This window comes from Protopterus annectens, chromosome 13.part0 (genome assembly GCF_019279795.1).
Source record: "Protopterus annectens isolate FY-2018-M chromosome 13.part0, PAN1.0, whole genome shotgun sequence".
Lineage (NCBI taxonomy): Eukaryota > Metazoa > Chordata > Ceratodontiformes > Protopteridae > Protopterus > Protopterus annectens.
Genome location: NC_056747.1, coordinates 33,279,501 through 33,300,189, shown reverse-complemented (window position 1 = coordinate 33,300,189; position 20,689 = coordinate 33,279,501). Strand labels below are relative to the sequence as shown.

The 20,689-nt window shown below is 40.2% G+C and overlaps 1 protein-coding gene across 1 annotated transcript in view; it reads left to right on the top strand.

Moving 5' to 3' along the window:
- The window catches only part of CREB3L3 (cAMP responsive element binding protein 3 like 3), a 916,737-nt gene that overhangs the window by 482,971 nt on the left and 413,077 nt on the right, over positions 1-20,689 (top strand). The window contains exon 3 of the mRNA XM_044090600.1: positions 16,797-17,082. Coding sequence (XP_043946535.1) covers positions 16,797-17,082 — 286 coding nt within the window. The remainder of the gene's footprint in view (positions 1-16,796; positions 17,083-20,689) is intronic.

Below are 20,689 nucleotides of genomic sequence, written 5' to 3'. Positions count from 1 at the left end.
AACTTTTCATTGTCTCTGCAGATAGTATAAAACCACACAGTGGCATTTCCATGGTAGTACATTACATTAATGACTTTACATTATTGTGTTCTGCCTCTGTAATCAGAGATATTACAGGCTGATTACTTTTTACATTTCAAATCATAGAAAAATTAATGCATAACAACGTCCGACTTCTAAATGCCAACAAAACCAAGATCATGTTATTTTCCCTACCACCCTTCGAATTACTGAGAGCCACTCAAACTTCAAAACCTTTCTCCAATTTCACCTCCTTTCAAAGTGGGCATGTTCCTGTACCCCTACCACATAAACTCTTTAACACCATCTCCTGTGCACTATATACCCCACCCTTCTACCACTCTGCTCCCTAACCCTTTGCCTCTACTTCTTTTCCTACCCTATACTCCCTTTCTCCACTATATTACCACCTTTTACCTCTCCCACCTTACCTTCTCTCTGTCCTCTCCTCATATTTCCATCTTCCAAAAAAAAGCTTGTTTTTTTATCTGTACATAAATATTTTACTTATGTTTTTCATCTGAAATGCCTGTACTTTTAATATGTTTAGACTACATGAATCTCACTTTTATAAACCATTACCTAGGATTAGAAGTGTTATGTCTTTTTTAACAAATTGTATATTATCTCTGTATTTGTCACTGTTCTACTACTTTATTTACTTTTCTGTAACTATTGTAAAAGTATATCCTGGGGAGCTTTTCTCTCCAGGCCTCCACTGAAAATGGGTTCTTCCAGGCCCAGTAGACTATCCCGGTCATCAAACTGTCCTAAATAAATAAATACATTTTCCCCATCAGATATGTAAAAATAAATGTTTTTCAAATCCTGTGCTACAACAGGAAATAAACTGAAAATCATACCCTCCACCAAAAATTGTCTCCACATGTTTTTAAATGCCTATATTATTCAATGTAGTGGTGGGTTAAATGTGCTGAGAATGACAAAAACAAACAGTTTCAGTTGTGTTAATTTCTGTTTTGTCATTTTGGACCTTTAGTTTCAACTTCTTAATGAAAGCTTTTCGGTTCTGTAATAGTTTGTACTATGTTACCTCTTTTAGTTGGTACAAAAGAAAATCCTTTTTGAAGCACACACTTTTCTGAATCTGTTAATATCTTTGATGGAAAATTAAACATCTTAAAATGTAGAGTGTTGCTTCTCAATTTCAGATAATAACCATTCCTTCCAGTTTTTAAACTCTGGATCTTTATGACTGTGTTGCTGTTCTGCAGTGTCATGCTTGGCTTAAGTGCTGGAATTTCTCTTGTTCCATGTAAATGGTTTTCTTTATTTTTGTAGAAATTGATTGCCTCTGCAGCTTTGCAAATCCTGCCTAATTTGTAATGTGCAGAATCTTCCTTGGTAACGGTAAATGAGTGGCTTGAGGAGCTGCCCTTAACAAACTTCCTTGGGTTTTACTTCCTATGTAGACCTGTCAGTCTCTGAATCTTGAGTGATGATTGGTTGATGCTTGATGTTGCTTCCATCTTATTTGTTGATTTGTTGTATTGTATCCATGGCTGTGTCTGGCTAACCGTTTGTAAATTTGCTTAGTTCTTTCTCACAGTTTGCTGTTAATGTATCTATTTATGTGTGAAAGGCTGATTTTTGTTTTATTTGTTAGCCATTTGAAAAATGATTGTCACAAGGCATTTTGCTAATTCTCTCTATGACTCCCTTGTTTTAGTAAAATCAATCCTATTGCAACCTTTTGGCTTTAAGAAGTACTGCTGACACTAAATCTTTAAAGAAAACCAGATAGTCCAATTTATTAACAACCACACCATCAAGAATGTTAAAATCTTTGATACTGCTGATAATGCCAAATGGTTATTCTGAAGGTAGAAATTAGTTATTTAATACTTGCCGAGAGACACTGTGACTCACACTGATGTTTCCTTGCTCAGAGAATAACCAAAGGAAAGCCCTAAATTCTCCCTTTGTAACTTCCACCATCACTCCCTTTCCTTTACAAATAAAAATGCATATCCAATATTTATGCATCTACAATCCACATTGATAACCAAACTTAAACAAACATACAACTAAATAACTAGATTTTCTAGCAAACTACCATACAAACCCCACCACTGCCTTGCTCTTAAACAACTCAATTGGCTTGAATTCCCCCAACTTCTACTCCTACCCCAGCTTCAAATCACTCACTCCTTGCTAAATAAACCCTCGGCTTGTTCCTCTCTAGTACCCCTCTGTACTTCTACTCATACCCTTTGTAGCTCTGATCAAGTCTTTCTTGACATTTACAAACTAAATAAAAATATAGGCAAATTACTTTACAAAAGCACAGTGTCCCAAGCCTGGAACAACCCCCCCCCAAACATCCATAACATCAAATCCACTAACTGCTTCAAAAGAGAACTGAAAATCTACCTTGCTAACACTAGCTCCTGTTCTTGCAAGGAAGCCACCTAACCCCCCCCCCCCAACTATCTCATTTTACCCTTAAACTGTGTAATTTTGATCACTCTGCTTCAGGACGCTTGAGAAGCTATCAACCACTTTATTGTTTATACCTTTATTTGTTAATTACGGTATTTCTATATCACGTAGCTTATCTTTATTAACTGTCAACATGACAATTTAATGCAAACTGGATTTTATTTGCTTGCTCTAGTCTGTAGTAGAATTATGTTTAATGTCTCTAGTCTATCTTTCTTGTTCATGTCATCCATCTTATCTTGCAGAAATGTTCTATACAACTGTTAATATATTTATTGCACAGTCTTCAATGTTTGTAAACAATTGAATGTCCTTTACTGTCTGTAAGTTTCCAATTTGTATAGCCTTGAAATAATGTAAATTTTTGTATTTCTTATTTGGAGCTTTTCTCCTTGGGTCTCCACAGAAAATGGGCCTGTGGCTTAGTTGAACTAACCCAGTTAACAAATGATAAATAAATAAATAAATAAATAAATGCATAAATAAATGATGAGCAATTATAATTCAAGGTGCAAAAAAGTAACATTCCAAGAGTACTGCATCCATAATTTCTTTGTCCACTCCTAGGAGTCAAAAGCACTGCATTTGTAAACTCTTTGTCTGCCCAAAGGGGCCAGGAACACTGCATTCCTGATCTCTTTGTCCACTCCTAGGGGCCAGGAACACTGCATTCCTGATCTCTCTGTCCACTCCTAGGGGCCAGGAGCACTACATTCCTGATATCTTTGTCCACTTCTAGGGGCCAGGAGCACTACATTCCTGATCTCTTTGTCCACTCCTAGGGGCCAGGAGCATTACATTCCTAATATCTTTGTCCACTCCTCAGGGCCAGGGGCACTACATTCCTGATCTCTTTGTCCACTCCTGGGGGCCAGGAACACTGCATTCCTGATCTCTTTGTCCACTCCTAGGGGCCAGGAGCACTACATTCCTGATCTCTTTGTCCACTCCTAAGGGCCAGGGGCACTACATTCCTGATCTCTTTGTCCACTCCTAGGGGCCAGGAGCACTACTTTCCTGATCTCTTTGTCCACTCCTAGGGGCCAGGAGCACTACATTCCTGATCTCTTTGTCCACTCCTAGGGGCCAGGAGCACTACATTCCTGATCTCTTTGTCCACTCCTAGGGGCCAGGAGCACTGAATTCCTGATCTCTTTGTCCATTCCTAGGGGCCAGGAGCACTGAATTTCTGATCTCTTTGTCCACTCCTAGGGGCCAGGAGCACTGAATTCCTGATCTCTTTGTCCACTCCTAGGGACAAGGAGCACTGAATTCCTGATCTCTTTGTCCACTCCTAGGGGCCAGGTGCACTACATTCCTGATCTCTTTGTACACTTCTAGGGGCCAGGAGCACTGAATTCCTGATCTCTTTGTCCACTCCTAGGGGCCAGGAGCACTGAATTCCTGATCTCTTTGTCCACTCATAGGGGACAGGAGCACTACATTCTTGATCTCTTTGTCCACTCCTAGGGGCCAGGAGCACTACATTCCTGATCTCTTTGTCCACTCCTAGGGGCCAGGAGCACAACATTCCTGATCTCTTTGTCCACTCCTAGGGGCCAGGAGTACTACATTCCTGATCTCTTTGTCCACACCTAGGGGCCAGGAGCACAACATTCCTGAAATTTTTGTCCACTCCTAGGGGTTGGTATCATACTTCACCCCAAATGACTTTTGTAAAAGCTCACTGTCTGGTTTAGTCACAGCTTTTATCATAAAGCAACTCAGTATCTGATATCTTGCTCTCATTGGTATAGTCACATCAAAGTCCTGGTAAGCACTACATTTTCAGTGTCACTGTTCACCTCTTATTCTTGCAAAACCCCTCTCACAAAGAATTCACTGCAACATTTCCATTCATATTTATTTTTGACATCTCTACCTTTCTCTGTGGTGACCTTTCAGAATAGAGCACTTGTGTGGTTTGTTTCCTTCTTCCATCATCATATTCTGTTTCTCATCTGTTCACTGATATCCCTGGTAAGGCTGGCAAGGTCTGGCCCCTTCCATTGTTGCCCATTATCCAACAAGCCAGGCTACTGCAGTCTGATCCATTCCAGTGTTACCCATAATCCAACATGCCAGGCTACTGCAAAGTCTGATCCATTCCAGTGTTACCCAATGTTCTACATGCCAGGCTACTGCAAAGTCTGATATGTTCCAGTGTTACCCATAATCCAACATGGCAGGCTACTGCAAAGTCTGGTCCTTTCCAGTGTTACTCAATAGTCTAACCCTTTCCAGTGTTACCCAATGTCCTAATCCTTTCCAGTGTTACCCAATGTTCTACATGCCAGGCGTCATTGATAGAAATAATCTGCATTTGTCCAACTAGTCCAGGTTCAAACTTGGGAGGGCACAGCAGACTGTACATCCTCCCATCCTCGGATCATTGTATTTCTTCATCTCCAGAAGCAGGGTTACATGTATGAATCCTGAATATTCCTCCTCAGATAGCACCGGTAAGCATGATGTTTGCTTGCTGGTCCCTTTTCAGTAAAAGTATTCTGTTTCCTGTCACATGGCACTTTACAGCTGTCACATGATACTTTACAGTATACCTCTTGTATCACCCCCTTTACAGTCTCCCTGCTATCTGAAATTGACAGCACAGTCATAATGGACCCTTTCAGTACTTGGCAGGTCCCTGGAAGGAGCCCCGCACTTGATGCTTCACTTCTCAGTTCTTTTTACAGGTATTCTCCAAGCCTTTGGGTGCTCTGACAAAGAGGTTTTTCCTGTGTTTCATATTTTTTGCACCATGTACTTTGAGACAAAGTTGCTTCTTGACTCTCTGCATGTCTTGCTTTTCTCTTGCTAAACACTGTTCCTTATATCAGGGCCTTTGCTCATCATCATCAACACCCTTATTCCTATTTTTTCTATATGCGGTCAGGGTGTTGAGTCAACTGTCTGCATATCTCTCAATTCATTTCCACTGTCCTACCTTCTTCAAAAGTCATGCCTGAATATCATACGTCTTCCCTCACACAATCCACCCACCTCTTTGATGGAAGCCCTTATTTCTTCTTGTATTCTTCATATCCATACCAAATCTTTGTCACCAAACTGTTTTCTGCTTTTCTACACATGTGCCCAAACCACAGTAATCTTTTCTCTTTGACCTTCTGTATAGCTGGAGCTACTTTAGTTTCTGCTTTTATGTCCTCATTTCTTCATCTGTTCCACAGTGTGCATCCTACCACCCATCTTGGCACTTTATCTGCATAACCTCTAGCTTCCTGAACTGCTTTGCCTTTACTGCCCAGGTTTCTGTACCATACAGTAATACTGGCCACACCCCTGTTTTGTACACCTTACTTTTCTGATTCTTTGGCATTCTTCTGTTATACACTACCTTTGATGTTTTGTGCCAGTTTGCACAGACTCAGGACCTGTTATCTTCTCAGTGTGACTATTAATTTGAATTTGTAATGACTTGAATTGAATTGCAAAACCCTTGTCTAAGCTCAAAAACTTTATCCATCTTTTCTTCCATTTTACTGACCCAATATTTCCTTTGAACTTTTTTTACACCTCCCCTTTTGGGTTTTCTTCTTACCAAATGTGACATTTACATTTTCATTAATTTACCTGCAGAAAAAAATCTTAAATCTTTTAGATTGTAAGACTCATGGATACAACCTTCATGTTTGGTGCCTCAAAATCTGCCTTTATGTCATAAAACATTTTAATTAACACAAAGGATAGAAGGTTCCACTCCCCAAAGAAAAACTGAAGGAAAACAGACTTCAGGAAAGAAAATAAAGGGTTTGCCTCTATTTTTTTTCTGTTAGCTTGTAAGGATATTTTGAGTAATCATTTACCTTTTTGATAAACTGTAACTTCCTTACCTGATTATTTTTCTTTCTAGTTTGATTCTAGTCCAAGCCAGCCTCGATCCGTTCACCCTCACTGCACTCTGGCTCATCCCATTCCCCTACCCTGCCCACATTCCCACCCACCCCCCACTTCAATGTCCTTTATAGCTAATTTTCTTGACCCCTCCTCTCCACATTTCAACTTATTGTTCATCTTAGCCAATTACAATCTATCCCTCCCATCCACTTCCCTCTAACATCTCTCTTCTTATCTCATTGCACCTTCCCCCACCTAATTCTTCCTTCCCATCTACTTCTTTTGGCTTCCTTAAACATCCCCCTTACTTATTCTCAACACCCTCTTCTAACTATTTTTAACTTCATAATGTTCTTTTCTGTTTTCTCTTTTTCATTTCTCCTCCTCATTTTATCCTCTCTTTTAATACTCCTCTCCAACCTTACATCTTATCACATCCTGGTAGTTCTACATCCCTGCTCATCTGTTTCCTCTCTCTATACTGCAGACTCACATATACTTTACTCCTCTCACATTTCATCCTCACTCTTTTTTGTACTGAACTCAGTCTCCCCAAAATTAAATTATCTCCTATGCTTACTTTGCCATTTAGACCCAAACATACATTTCTCTACTTCTTTCACCTCTCCTGCACCCCTTTATCTCCCTTAAATTCTCAGCTGACATTCCCCCTAAGCCAAGCTCCACTACTGCTTCATCTTCACCCTATCCTGCCCTTTGCATATACATATCTCTAACCCCGACTTTTATCCTTGTACTCCATCAACATCCATCATATCCTTAATGAGACAACTGAATTCCACTCTTGGATAGACCAGTATTCTCCTAACATAGTTCCACTCTTTGAGACTTGGCTAAAACGTCACAACATAGAAAATGAATTTCTTCCCCCAGGTTACAACATTCTGCATCATGACTGAACACACAAAAAAGGAGGAGATGTTGCCATTGTTTACTCTAACCACTTTACCTTAACCCCTCCTTCAATTTCTCTTCCTTCGTTTCACCCAGCAGAACTCATGGCTTATTTTAAACCCAACATTCACAAAACCCTAACAATAGTTGCCATCTGTCTACCCCAGGAGATAACATACCACTGTTAGAACAGATTCTCCACTGGATGTCTGACAATATACCCAATGAGACTATAATACTAGGTGATGTTAATATTAGTTGGCTAACTATTTGTCCCAACTCCCCCATTTCCAGCTTTAACTTGTATGGGTTTACTTAACTTATCTCTTCTCCCACTTTTCACCATAAACACACTAATTCAAGTTCTATTATTGACTGGATTCTTGTTTCTAATCCTCACCTATATCACTACCCTCAATCCCTACCAGAGTCCATAAGTGACCATAGTCCAATTTGCATCCAAAGATTCTCCCCATTACTCTAGACCTCACAAATTTAAAGAATGCCGTAAGCTAACTAACTTTAACTCTGAGATTTTTAACAACTCTCCATGCTATAGATTGGTCCTTCTTATTTACTGTACCCCTGGATGAAGCAGTACTTAAATTTAACGCCATCTTTCTTAACTCACTTAATTCTCTTGCCCCACCCAGAATGGTCAGAGTAAAATCTCAGCATTCCCCTTGGCTCTCTAACTTTACTAGGTCTCTAATACACAAAAGAGATAATGGGTAGAAACATTGGACCAAACGTAAATCTCCAGACAGCCTCCTACAATATAGGGAACGCCGCAACCTGACTAAAAACACATTATCAATGACAAAAAGAACTTCCACCACAAAAATCTAAGTACTACACCCAGAGACCCCAAAAGGTTTTGGAATACTATTCATCAGATTCTTTACCCAGGCAATCCCTCTACACCTCACCCTTCCCCCAATAATACTTCCCTTGAAACTCATTCTTCATTGATTCCATCAGTTCTATTATGCAGACCTCATATACACCCAATCTGTCACCCCCTACCCCACTCCCTCATATACACCCAGTCTCTCACTCCCTACCCCCTCCCTCATATACACTCAGTCTCTCACTCCCTACCCCCCTCTACTATATAACTCACCATTTTCACTGAAACCTGTTCCTACCAGCTACATTAAAAAACTTCTTAAACTAAAACCATGTTCCCCATCAGCTAATAAATTGCTACCTCTCTTCCTAAAGACTGCAGCCAAATCTATTGCATAGGTTCATAGGTGTGTACTAGGCTAATGGCCCTGGAGTCTTTACAAGTCTAGCCCATAGGATTACCCTGGCATTGTGCCACCCAAGCTTAGTCCCCAGTGCCTCTGTCGAGTAGAGCCACTACAGTGATTCCCGGGGTGAATTTACTATTTCCCATCCACTCATCAAGATTTTTGTTGAAGAGGGCCAGTGAGGTGCTCTGTTTGGACTGCATATCCAGTCTCCATCTTTATAAATTGATCCATTAGGGAATCTACTGTCCCTATTATATGGAAGAAGGTCCACATAATTCCAATCCATAAGGCAGGGAAATAAAGAGAACTTTCTAATTTTCATCCTATAGCCATTCTCTCTCCCCTCTCCAAAATGCTTGAATATTGTGTTGACAGACAGTTATTAGCCCATCTCATTTAACACAATCTGATCACCTCTAGCCAACATGGCTTCTGCCCCCACCATAGTACCACTACTGTTCTCATCTCCTTTACAAACTCCATCTCCCTTGACACAGATAACAATATTATTTATTTATTGCATTTGTTTACTGGGAAAGTACATTAGGCCATAAAGTGCCCATTTTCAGCGGAGGCCCAGGGAGAAAAGCTCCACAAAGATGCACAGAGATATATATACAATTAGCTAAAACACATGATACAGTGCCAAAGTCCCACAGAGGTAATGTACATATAATTACATAAAGCAAAACAAATAGTACAGTACATGCTATGAGAAGAAATACAAGATAACAGCTGTGTGGTTTGAGTTGATAAAATCTTAAGTTGCAATGACATATATACAGTTTGTTAACAAAAACATATCAGTAACAGATTAAAACTGACTAGGAGTTTGGTAAACCAAGAAAAGGGAATATACTTGAGTGACATTAGCTACTGGGTATAAAGAGAGATTGTTTATACAGGAAGAGGCACTGAAGCAGTGCTACGAATATCAGTTGTCAGTGCATTTGTGGGATGGTACAGAGAATGGTTAGCTGTTAAGGATATACAGGAGATGAAACAGGAGGAGGAAATGGAAGCACAGAGTGGAGGTGGGCGAAGAGCAGGGCGAGATAAGGGTCTGGTAGGGGGTTGAGGGGAGTTAGCACAAGGACGTTGCCAGTGGGAGTAAAGGTAGGGTTTCAGAGGCTTTTTAAAGATGAGAGTGTTGCTAGTAGATCTAAGTGAGGGTGGGAGAGAGTTCCATAGCTTAGCAGTGGAAAAGTAGTTGAGCGAGTGGCCAGTGGTGAGGTTGGGTTTCTCTACCTGTAAACGCACTTGATTTTCAGATCAGAGAGTCTATTTGGATGGTACAGTTTAAATAGATAAGGAAGGGCTGGGCAGCTGGATGGGCTGGGAATTAATTTACGGGTAGTGGTTAGTTGAATATAAGTGAGGTGATGAGGTAGTTCTAGCCAGTTCAGTAGTCTAAGGGAAGTGCAGTGGTGGGATAGGTGCTGTCCATTTGTGACAAACTTTGCAATTTTATTATAGCATGATTGTAAGTTCATAGGTTCATAGAATACTACTAGGCTAATTGCCCTTGTGTGCCATTTTAAACCTAGCCAATTACCCCATCTGAGAATCAAACCCTGCACCTTGTGCATGTAAGGTAACCACCTTAACCATTATGCCACCCTCCCACCAATGAGTTTGGATTTTAAGCTGGTCTGAATATTGGTAAAGAGAGGGGTGCCATATAGAAGGGATGGGAACAGGAAGGAGGAGGCAAGGGCTAGTTTGGAAGAGTAGTTGAGGTCAGTTTTGTGATGATATAACATGCCCAGTATTCGGTGTGCTTTTTTAATGTTGTAATGAATGTGCATGTTGAAGGTTAGGTGTTCATCAATGCTGACACCTAGAAGTTTAGTATGAGTGACTACAATAAAAGTGTTGTCGTGGGAGTGAATGGAAAAAGTGTCCTTGTGAATGGTGTCTGATTTCTTAGGGGTGAATAATAGCTTAGTTTTTTAGGGGTTTAATGCTAAATGGTTGTTCGACATTCATAATTCAGTGGAGCTAAGGGCTGCTTGAGTAAGTTTCTGAAGTTTTTCTGGGGAGTTGGCAGTACAGATTATAGTAGAGTCATATGTATATTGGATGACTGTGGCTTTAAAGAGACTAGAGAGAAGTCGTTGATAAAAATGCTGAAAAATAATGGGCCCAGGATGGACCCTTGGGGAACACCTGTAGTGGTATAAAAGGAATGGGGAGAATGGACCCTTGGGGAACACCTGTGGTGGTGTTAAGGAATGGGGAGAATGGACCCTTGGGGAACACCTGTGGTGGTGTTAAGGAATGGGGGAATGCACCCTTGGGGAACACCTGTGGTGGTGTTAAGGAATGGGGAGAATGGACCCTTGGGGAACACCTGTGGTGGTGTTAAGGACTGGGGAGAATGGACCCTTGGGGAACACCTGTGGTGGTGTTAAGGAATGGGGGAATGGACCCTTGGGGAACACCTGTGGTGGTGTTAAGGAATGGGGAGAATGGACCCTTGGGGAACACCTGTGGTGGTGTTAAGGAATGGGGAGAATGGACCCTTGGGGAACACCTGTGGTGGTGTTAAGGAATGGGGAGAATGGACCCTTGGGGAACACCTGTGGTGGTGGTGTTAAGGAATGGGGAGAATGGACCCTTGGGGAACACCTGTGGTGGTGTTAAGGAATGAGGAGAATAGACCCTTGGGAAACACCTGTGGTGGTGTTAAGAAATGGGGAGAATGGACCCTTGGGGAATACCTGTGGTGGTGTTAATGAATGGGGAGAAGGAGTTTAACCATTTTGTGGCTTGTTGCCTGTCTGAGAGGTAGTTGGAAAACCAGTTTAGGGTGGAGGGACAGGTACCTATGTTGGATAGTTTTCTAAGGAGAAGAGGGTAGAAGATGGTGTCAAAGGCTTTGGACAGATCGATGAATAAGGAGGAATCAAGTTTCCTGGCATCATGGGCTTGATTGACAGATTCACAGAGGGAGATAAGAGCAGTAGTGGTACTGTGGCCTGGTCTGAAATCATGCTGGGTTGGAGATAGAATGTTGTTATCAAGTAGGTAATTAAGGTGTTGACTGTGGATGCATTTTTTGAGGATTTTAGAGACTGGAGAAAGGATGGCAATGGGCTGGAAGTTGGAGACATCTGTGTTGTTACCGTCCTTGTGGAGTGGGAGGATAAAGGCTTATGTCCAAATATAAGGGACATGACACTCATGGATGGATCTGTTAAGAAGTATGCTAATGGAGTAAGCAATGGGATATGCAGCTTTTTGTAGGAATTCTGGAGACAGGTTGTCAGAGGCATTGGTATATGGTTTTAATTTCAGAAGTATTTTCTTAACCATAGCTGTTGGAATAGGGGCAATAAACTAGTATGCTGTCTCTTTCTAGATCTTTCTAAAGCCTTTGACATTGCTTCCCACTCCATTCTTCTCTCAACATTATCCCAACTTAACCTGTTTACAGAAACTATCTCTTGGTTTAACAGTTATCTTATTGGTAGGCAGCAGTCTGTCAAAATGACTGCCTGCCCTATCTCCTTTTCTTCCCATTAAAATGGGTGCTCCTCAGGGGTCAATTTTAGGTCTTCTTTTTAACATCTTAACCAATCAACTACCGCAATACTGTCCCCAGTCCTCGCTCATTCAGTATGTCATTTCCATTGCTGATTATCCTACTGACTTGCTTACTCTCACGCAAAAGTCCTTCAACCTCACTGAAACATGACTAACTCACAACCATTTTATACTCAACCCCAAAAAAACAAAACTCCTCCTGTTTCTCCCTAAATCCCTGCACCACCTTAAATTGTTTACCATCTCTTCATTGAATAGCATTACTCCTGATACTCATACAAAGCTTCTTGGTGTTATCATAGACGACCAACTTAAATTTTACCTGCATGTTCACCACTGTATTAAGAAAACTTACCAAAATCTCGGCCTACAGTATAGAAACAATCCTCACCCCTGACTCTAGATCTTCACTTGCTCATACTTACTTGCTACTCAACCTTTTCTATTGTTCTCAAATTCTTACTAACTTACAGTCTTTACTTCTCTCTAAACTGGAAATTACTTACAACAAATTAGCCAGATTTGCTGCTTATCTGCCTTCAAAATCTCACCACTTGCAAGGAGTCTTGGATGGCTTGAGCTTCCTAATCAACTCCTGTTTTCTCAACTTATTTTCATTCACTCTATCCTGAACAAATCCTCTTCTTCCCCTAGCACCTCTACTATTATCTCTCTCTATAACCCTCCCTGGTCCTTTAGAAGCTTTTATTACAGATTCACAAACCTAAAAACATAATTGGACAAAATCTATACAGCTCTTCTCCTGCCACCCAATAGAATAAGCTTCCCATGTCTCTCCAAGATATTAGCAATGTCCATGAATTTAAGAAAGTACTCCAACATCTAAATACCATCTGGTTATGTCTTTGTGACCCCCCACCTGAGCTCTGTCCCTTGTTAATATTATTTTTAATTATTCTTTCTTTTTTCTTTTAAAAATGAATTCACTTACTTATATCAAACTAGTAAGTCAATCTTTGCTTATGTTTCAATATGTTGTTTCTCTATTGTATTGTATTTTCCTGCATTTTCTATGTACATTATCTTGTTTTATTGTATTATAGAGCTTTTCTCCCCGGGGCTCCACTGAAAAAGGGCTTTTTCCCAGTTAGACTATCCCGGTCAACAAATGTCAAATGAATAAATAAATACTAGCCTAATGACCACAAGGGTCTTTTTAAGTCTAGCTATGCATCCCAAATCTCTGACAAGTTCTGGTACTCTTGATAAGTGTAAGCAGGGGTTTGGGAAATGAAACATCTACAAGCAGGGACCTGGGAGATGAGCCATTTACAGGCTGCCTGTGTCCATTGCAGACACAGGTGCCAAACCAGGGTTTCATTTCCTGTTCCCCATCCAGTTGTGCAAGTAACACTTGAACTGGGTTAGAGAAGAACTCTGCTTTTCATGGATGGGGAGCCTGTTCCAGAGAAGAGGTATTCTCTGGGATACATACCTGTCTTTCCAGCAGGTCTTAGTAATATCACAGGCAAGGTTTAAGTCTTTTGAACAGGTAATTCTGGTGCTGTTTGTTTTGTGGATATGCAGGAGGTTTATCAGAGTGGTGTCTGACAATGCCTGGCAGGCATAGATCTCCCTGCAACAGCCTGTAGGAGACAGAATGCAGGGATAGGGCCTTGAGGTTTTCTGCATAGGACATGTCAGTTATGCCCTGTATTCTGTTAGTGAGGAACTTCTGTGGGTGTTCCTATTGTAAGATATGCCTGGTTAGGTACATACTAAACAGAGACTGTACTCAATGATAGCTCTGATGAATGTCGAATACAGTGGAACAATGTCTTCCTTGCACCTCGATGCCCTACATGCCATACCTTTGTTTATAAGTTGCGCAACATAGAATACTTTCCTCACTACTGTAGACATGTGATGGTCAAAAGCCAGATTACTGTCTGTGTGTGTCCCCAAGTCCCTGACTACTGGGTCAACTCTAAGGGATGTGTTGCCAATATGATAGTTACTATGGATGGATGACTTCTTAAAGGATAATATTATTCATTTCTTGGCATTTAGTTTAGTCCATGGCTCTGACACCAGGTATTTGTCTGAGTCAGCCCTTCCTGGAGAACATTTGTGTTTGTGATGGATTCAGTGACAGCTCCTAATTTGCAGTCATCTGCAAATTTAGTGAGCCAGAGGCCATCACATTGGCCTTGAATTCAGAGAATTAAATCTCAAAAAGAAGCAGTCCCAGGACTGATCCTGAGGAACTCCGCTTTCAATAGACCTCTTTCTAGAGGTGGACTCTGCACCTCTAACTTCCTAGGTCCTGTTGTGAGCCAGTTGGCTATCCACTGGGTGACATAAGGGCTTGTACCTAACCTCTTGACTTCATCAATAATACCCGAGTGGGGTATTGTGTCAAATGTCTTGGTCAAGTCAAGGTACACAGTGTGAAACATTTTGCCCTTATCCATTGCTTTGGTGACCTTCTCAAAGAAGTCCACTAGGTTGAGTAGACATAACCTGCCCTTGACGAAACCAAATTTGGTTGTGTCCAGTGTCTGGAGGTTTTCTAGGCCATTATTGATCATTTCCATGATAATTCTTTCCATGGCTTTGCATTTGAGACTAGTGAGAGTCCAGGGTCTGTAGATGACCCACCTTTGTGCAGAAGGATGACAGTTGCTCTTCTGTAGTCACGAGGCACAAAGACTCTTTGGAGACTACAGTTACAAAGCAACTCCAGACAGCCTGATAGGCCATGTTTCATGCTATTTAGAAGACATCCTAGGATATTGTCTGGGACCATTGATGCAGTGTTCTTGGCCTTAGACAGGCCATTAAGGACCTGTTCCCTACTGATAGCAAGAGGAGTTATGTTTGATGGTATTTCCTGAGGGAGGGTTGAAGGGAAGAGAGGGGTAAAGTTGGAGCTGAATCTGTCAGCCAGTAGGTTTACTATATCTTCTGGCTCAGTAAGTATTTCCATTTACAATGAGCTCTGCACACAATTGTGAACTGCCTTTGAGGTTGTGGCCATAGCTAAAGAATGTGTTGTGGTTGTCCTTGACCTGTGAGGCCAAATTTACCTCAAATTTGGGTTTGGTAGACATTATGTGTTCTCTGAGTTGTTTGTTAAGTTGTTTGAAAGTGCTTTTATCCTGCTGGGTGCTGCACCTCCTGATTGTTGCCATGGTTTTCTTCCTCCTTGTATACAGCCTATTAATTTTGTGATTCCACCAGGATGGCTTTTGTTATAAGTTAGTTCTGTACTTCTTTCTGTGGGTGCATCTGCCTCTATGCAACTATTAAAATGTATGGAATGGGTTTCTGTGAACAGTTTTGCATAGGCAGCAGTGTTCTCAGGGTTTATGGGGCTTGACATTTTGCCAGGTTATCACTTAATAGCAGGAGATTAGCCTTAGAGTAGTTCCTGGATATTCCATGATTAACTGGGCTTCCAGGTTTTGTTTTTACTTCAAAGGAGACCATTTTGTGGTCTAACCTTACAAGAGACAACATTACTGTAGGGGGTTGTGCAGCTTTCTTCCATATTAGTGATGACCAGATCCATTATGGTTGTACTCCTGGTTGGTGTAGTGACGGTCTGGTCCAGGGAGTTTGTGTTTGCAAAATCCAGGAATCTCTGTGCCTGTACGTTTGGTGTTGTATAGAATTCCCAGTTAATAGTGGGATAATTAAAGTTGTCCATGAATATGGTAATGGGTTAGATGGTGAGTGTTTCCAATAAGTTTAAGTACATGGTATGGGTTTCCTGGGTCATAGAGAGGGACATATAGCTTGTAAGGAAGTAGTATTGGATTTTTTTTTTTGAAAATAAAAGCAGTGCCATCTCTGCTTACCCAGTTTACTGCCTGAGTACACATTGCTTCCTGAATGATCCCCAAAACTGGCAAGAATTTGTTTATATTTCTTGTTCCATAATCAGTATGAGAGAAGACCTGTGACAGTCAGGTATGACTCCAGAGAAGGTATGAGATGACGTCTGATTACAAAGAGTGATTGTAGTTCATGTAACACTCTGACTCTGTGAAGAAATGGTTAACAGGAGTTGATGATGATTGCTGTTAATAAAATTGTCATATTCAGCTGTGTAATGAGGGCTGCAGAGTGTAAAGCTTATAGCTGAGTACTGTTGTTAAATAGCTGATGTCTTGTCTCCCTTCTGACATAACTCTGTTAGCCATACAGAAGTGCACCATGGATCTCAGGGAAGAAAGGTGTACCTGTATCACTCACTGTGCTTCTGCCAGACCAGTCTAACTTTGAAAAGGGAGGCCTAACACATACGTTTTATAGGACACCAAACACCCAGTCACATGTTATGTCTGTTGCTTTTTTTGATACTGTGTTGTAGGTTTTCTCTAGAATTTGGCACACAATGTGTGACAGACTGTCCATCAGAACAAATACTGTCAGAACTGATGAGAATAAATTTCAGGGTAAATAGAATATATGTCACTTCTGTCAAATATTCAAAGTCAAATCCACAACCAGGTGCATGGATTTGTGTATCTTTAAGAGAAACCATGTAATGAAAGAGAGTGAAAAATAAATTCACTTACCGTACACTTTCAAGGTACTATATTTACAAAGGTAGGTAGCAGTGATAACTAGGTACATATATACAACATTGAAAATAAAATAAAATGTGATGAAACACTGCTCTTTGGCACAAGACGATCTATGAAAACTAATTTTCCTAAATACTTTACAGTTGTATAATGTCTTTCTTTTGGTCTGTTTTAGGGTGTGGCTGAGCAAGAAAATGAGAATTTTATCAACTCCATCTTGAGATCTGTCTCAGGAGACTCTGTACCAAACTCTCCACTGTACTCCCCTTCATACAGTGACAGTGGCATCTCTGAAGACCCCCATTCGGACCATACAGATAGCCCATCACACCATATGTTGTCACAAAGCCCAGGTTCCTGTGAGACCTTGAAGATGAAATATCAGTATCAGAGTGTTCCTTTTCCAAGACCACTGCAAAGCAGCAACCATGAAGGAAACATTGCTATCGACTTTGGTGACAGTAAGACTTTATTAGTATTTTAACTGTTTACTGTTACTTATGTGTCCTTGTAATGCTTAGCTTCATAGAGGACGCGGTAAAGAAAGTATGAACAGGTCTTCCAGTTTACAAAGGAAGTAATACAGCTCATGAACAGAGCAAATGTTTAGAGCAACATGTATGGTTTCTAAAAGAGGTGAGACAAAAAGGACTTAGACACATGCTTATAAGGTGAAGTGGGACAATATTATATGGTGGACATGTTTATAAGGTGAAGTGGGACAGCATTATATGGTAGACACGTTTATAAGGTGAAGTGGGACAGTATTCTGTGGTAGACACATGCTTATAAGGTGAAGTGGGACAGTATTATATGATGGACACATGTTTATAAGGTGAAGTGGAACATTATTATATGGTGGACACGTTTATAAGGTGAAGTGGGACAGTATTATATAGTTGACATGTTTATAAGGTGAAGTGGAACAGTATAATATGGTGGACACATGCTTATAAGGTGAAGTGGGACTGTACTATATGGTGGACACATGCTTATAAAGTGAAGTGGGACAGTATTATATGGCAAAAAGATGCTTGAAAGGTGAAGTGGGACAGTATTCTGTGGTAGACACATGCTTATAAGGTGAAGTGAGACTGTATTATATGGTGGACACATGCTTATAAGGTGAAGTGGGACATTATTATATGGTAGAAAGATGCTTATATGGTGAAGCGGGACAGAATTATATGGTGGACACATGCTTATATGGTGAAGTGAGACTGTATTGTATGGTAGACACATGTTTATAAGGTGAATTGGGACAGTATTATATGGTAGAAAGATGCTTATAAGGTGAAGTGGGAATATTATATGGTGGACACATGCTTATAAGGTGAAGTGAGACAGTATTATATGGTAGAAAGATGCTTATAAGGTGAAGCGAGACAGTATTATGTGGTAGACACATGTTTATAAGGTGAAGTGGGACTGTATTATATGGTAGAAAGATGCTTATAAGGTGAAGTGGGATAGTATTATATGGTGGACACATGTTTATAAGGTGAAGTTGGACTGCATTATATGGTAGACAAATGTTTATAAGGTGAAGTGGGACAGTATTCTGTGGTAGACACGTGTTTATAAGGTGAAGTGGGACTGTATTATATGGTAAAATGATGCTTATAATTTAAAGTGGGACATTATTATATGGTGGGCACGTATATAAAGTGAAGTAGGACTGTATTATATGGTGGACACATGTATATAAGGTGAAGTGGGACTGTATTATATGGTGGACACATGCTTAAAAGGTGAAGTGGGGCAGTATTATATGGTGGACACATGCTTATAAGGTGAAGCAGGGCAGTATTATATGGTAGACACATGTTTATAAGGTGAAGTGGGCTGTATTATGTGGTGGACACACGCTTATAAGGTGAAGTGGGACTGTGTTATATGGTAGACACATGTTTTTAAGGTGAAGTGGGACAGTATTCTGTGGTAGACACATGTTTATAAGGTGAAGTGGGACAGTATTATATGGTAGACACATGCTTATAAGGTGAAGTGGGACAGTATAATATGGCGGACACATGCTTATAAGGTGAAGTGGGACAGTATTATATAGTGGACATGTTTATAAGCTGAAGTGGGACAGCATTATATGGTAGACACATTTATAAGGTGAAGTGGGACAGTATTATATGGCAAAATGATGCTTATAAGGTGAAGTGGGACTGTATTATATGGTATAAAGATGCTTATAAGGTGAATTGGGACAGTATTATATGGTGGACACATGCTTATAAGGTGAAGTGGGACAATATTATATGGTGGACATGTTTATAAGCTGAAATGGGACAGCATTATATGGTAGACACATTTATAAGGTGAAGTGGGACAGTGTTATATGGCAAAATGATGCTTATAAGGTGAAGTGGGACTGTATTATATGGTAGAAAGATGCTTATAAGGTGAATTTGGACAGTATTATATGGTAGAAAGATGCTTATAAGGTGAAGTGGGGCTATTATATGGTGGACACATGCTTATAAGGTGAAGTTGGACTGCATTATATGGTAGACACATGTTTATAAGGTGAATTGGGACAGTATTCTGTGGTAGACACATGTTTATAAGGTGAAGTAGGACTGTATTATATGGTAGAAAGATTCTTATAAAGTGAAGTGGGAAATTTTTGTATGGTAGACACATGTTTATAAGGTGAAGTGGGACTGTATTATATAGTGGACACAGGCTGATAAGGTGAAGTGGGACTGTATTATATGGTAAAATGATGCTTACAATTTAAAGTGGGACATTATTATATGGTGGACACATGTATATAAGGTGAAGTTGGACTGTATTATATGGTGGACACATTTTTATAAGGTGAAGTGGGACAGTATTATATGGCGGACACATGCTTATAAGGTGAAGTGGGACATTATATGGTGGACACATGCTTATAAGGTGAAGCTGGACAGTATTATATGTTAGACACATGTTTATACGTTGAAGTGGGACTGTATTATGCGGTGGACACACGCTTATAAGGTGAAGTGGGACAGTATTCTGTGGTAGACACATGTTTATAAGGTGAAGTGGGATAGTATTATATGGTAGAAAGGTGCTTATAAGGTGAAGTGGGACGGTATTATATGATAGACACGTGTTTATAAGGTGAAGAGGGACAGTATTCTGTGGTAGACACATGCTTATAAGGTGAAATGGGACAGTATTATATGGTGGACACATGTTTATAAGGTGAAGTGGAACATTACTTTTTGGTGGACATGTTTATAAGGTGAAGTAGGACAGTATTATATGGTTGACATGTTTATAAGGTGAAGTGGGATGGTATAATGCTTATAAGGTGAAGTGGGACTGTATTATATGGTGGACACATGCTTATAAAGTGAAGTGGGACAGAATTATATGGCAAAAAGATTTTTGAAAGGTGAAGTGGGACAGTATTCTATGGTAGACACATGCTTATAAGGTGAAGTGAGACTGTATTATATGGTGAACACATGCTTATAAGGTGAAGTGGGACAGTATTATATGATAGAAAGATGCTTATATGGTGAAGTGGGACAATATTATATGGTGGACACATGCTTATAAGGTGAAGTGGGACTGTATTATATGGTAGACACATGCTTATAAGGTGAAGCAGGACAGTATTATATGGTGACAGATGTTTATAAGGTGAAGTGGGACTGTATTATATGGTAGACATGTTTATAAGGTGAAGTGGGACTGTATTATATGGTAGACACATGTTTATAAGGTGAAGTGGGACAGTATTCTGTGGTAGACACATGTTTATAAGGTGAAGTGGGACTGTATTATATGGTAGACACATATTTATAAGGTGAAGTGGGACAGTATTTTGTGGTAGATACATGCTTATAAGGTGAAGTGGGACTGTATTATATGGAAGAAATATGCTTATAAGGTGAAGTGGGACAGTATTATATGGTGGACACATCTTTATAAGGTGAAGTTGGACTGTATTATATGGTAGACACATGTTTATAAGGTGAAGTGGGACAGTATTCTGTGGTAGACACATGTTTATAAGGTGAAGTGGGACCATATTATATGGTGGACACATGCTTATAG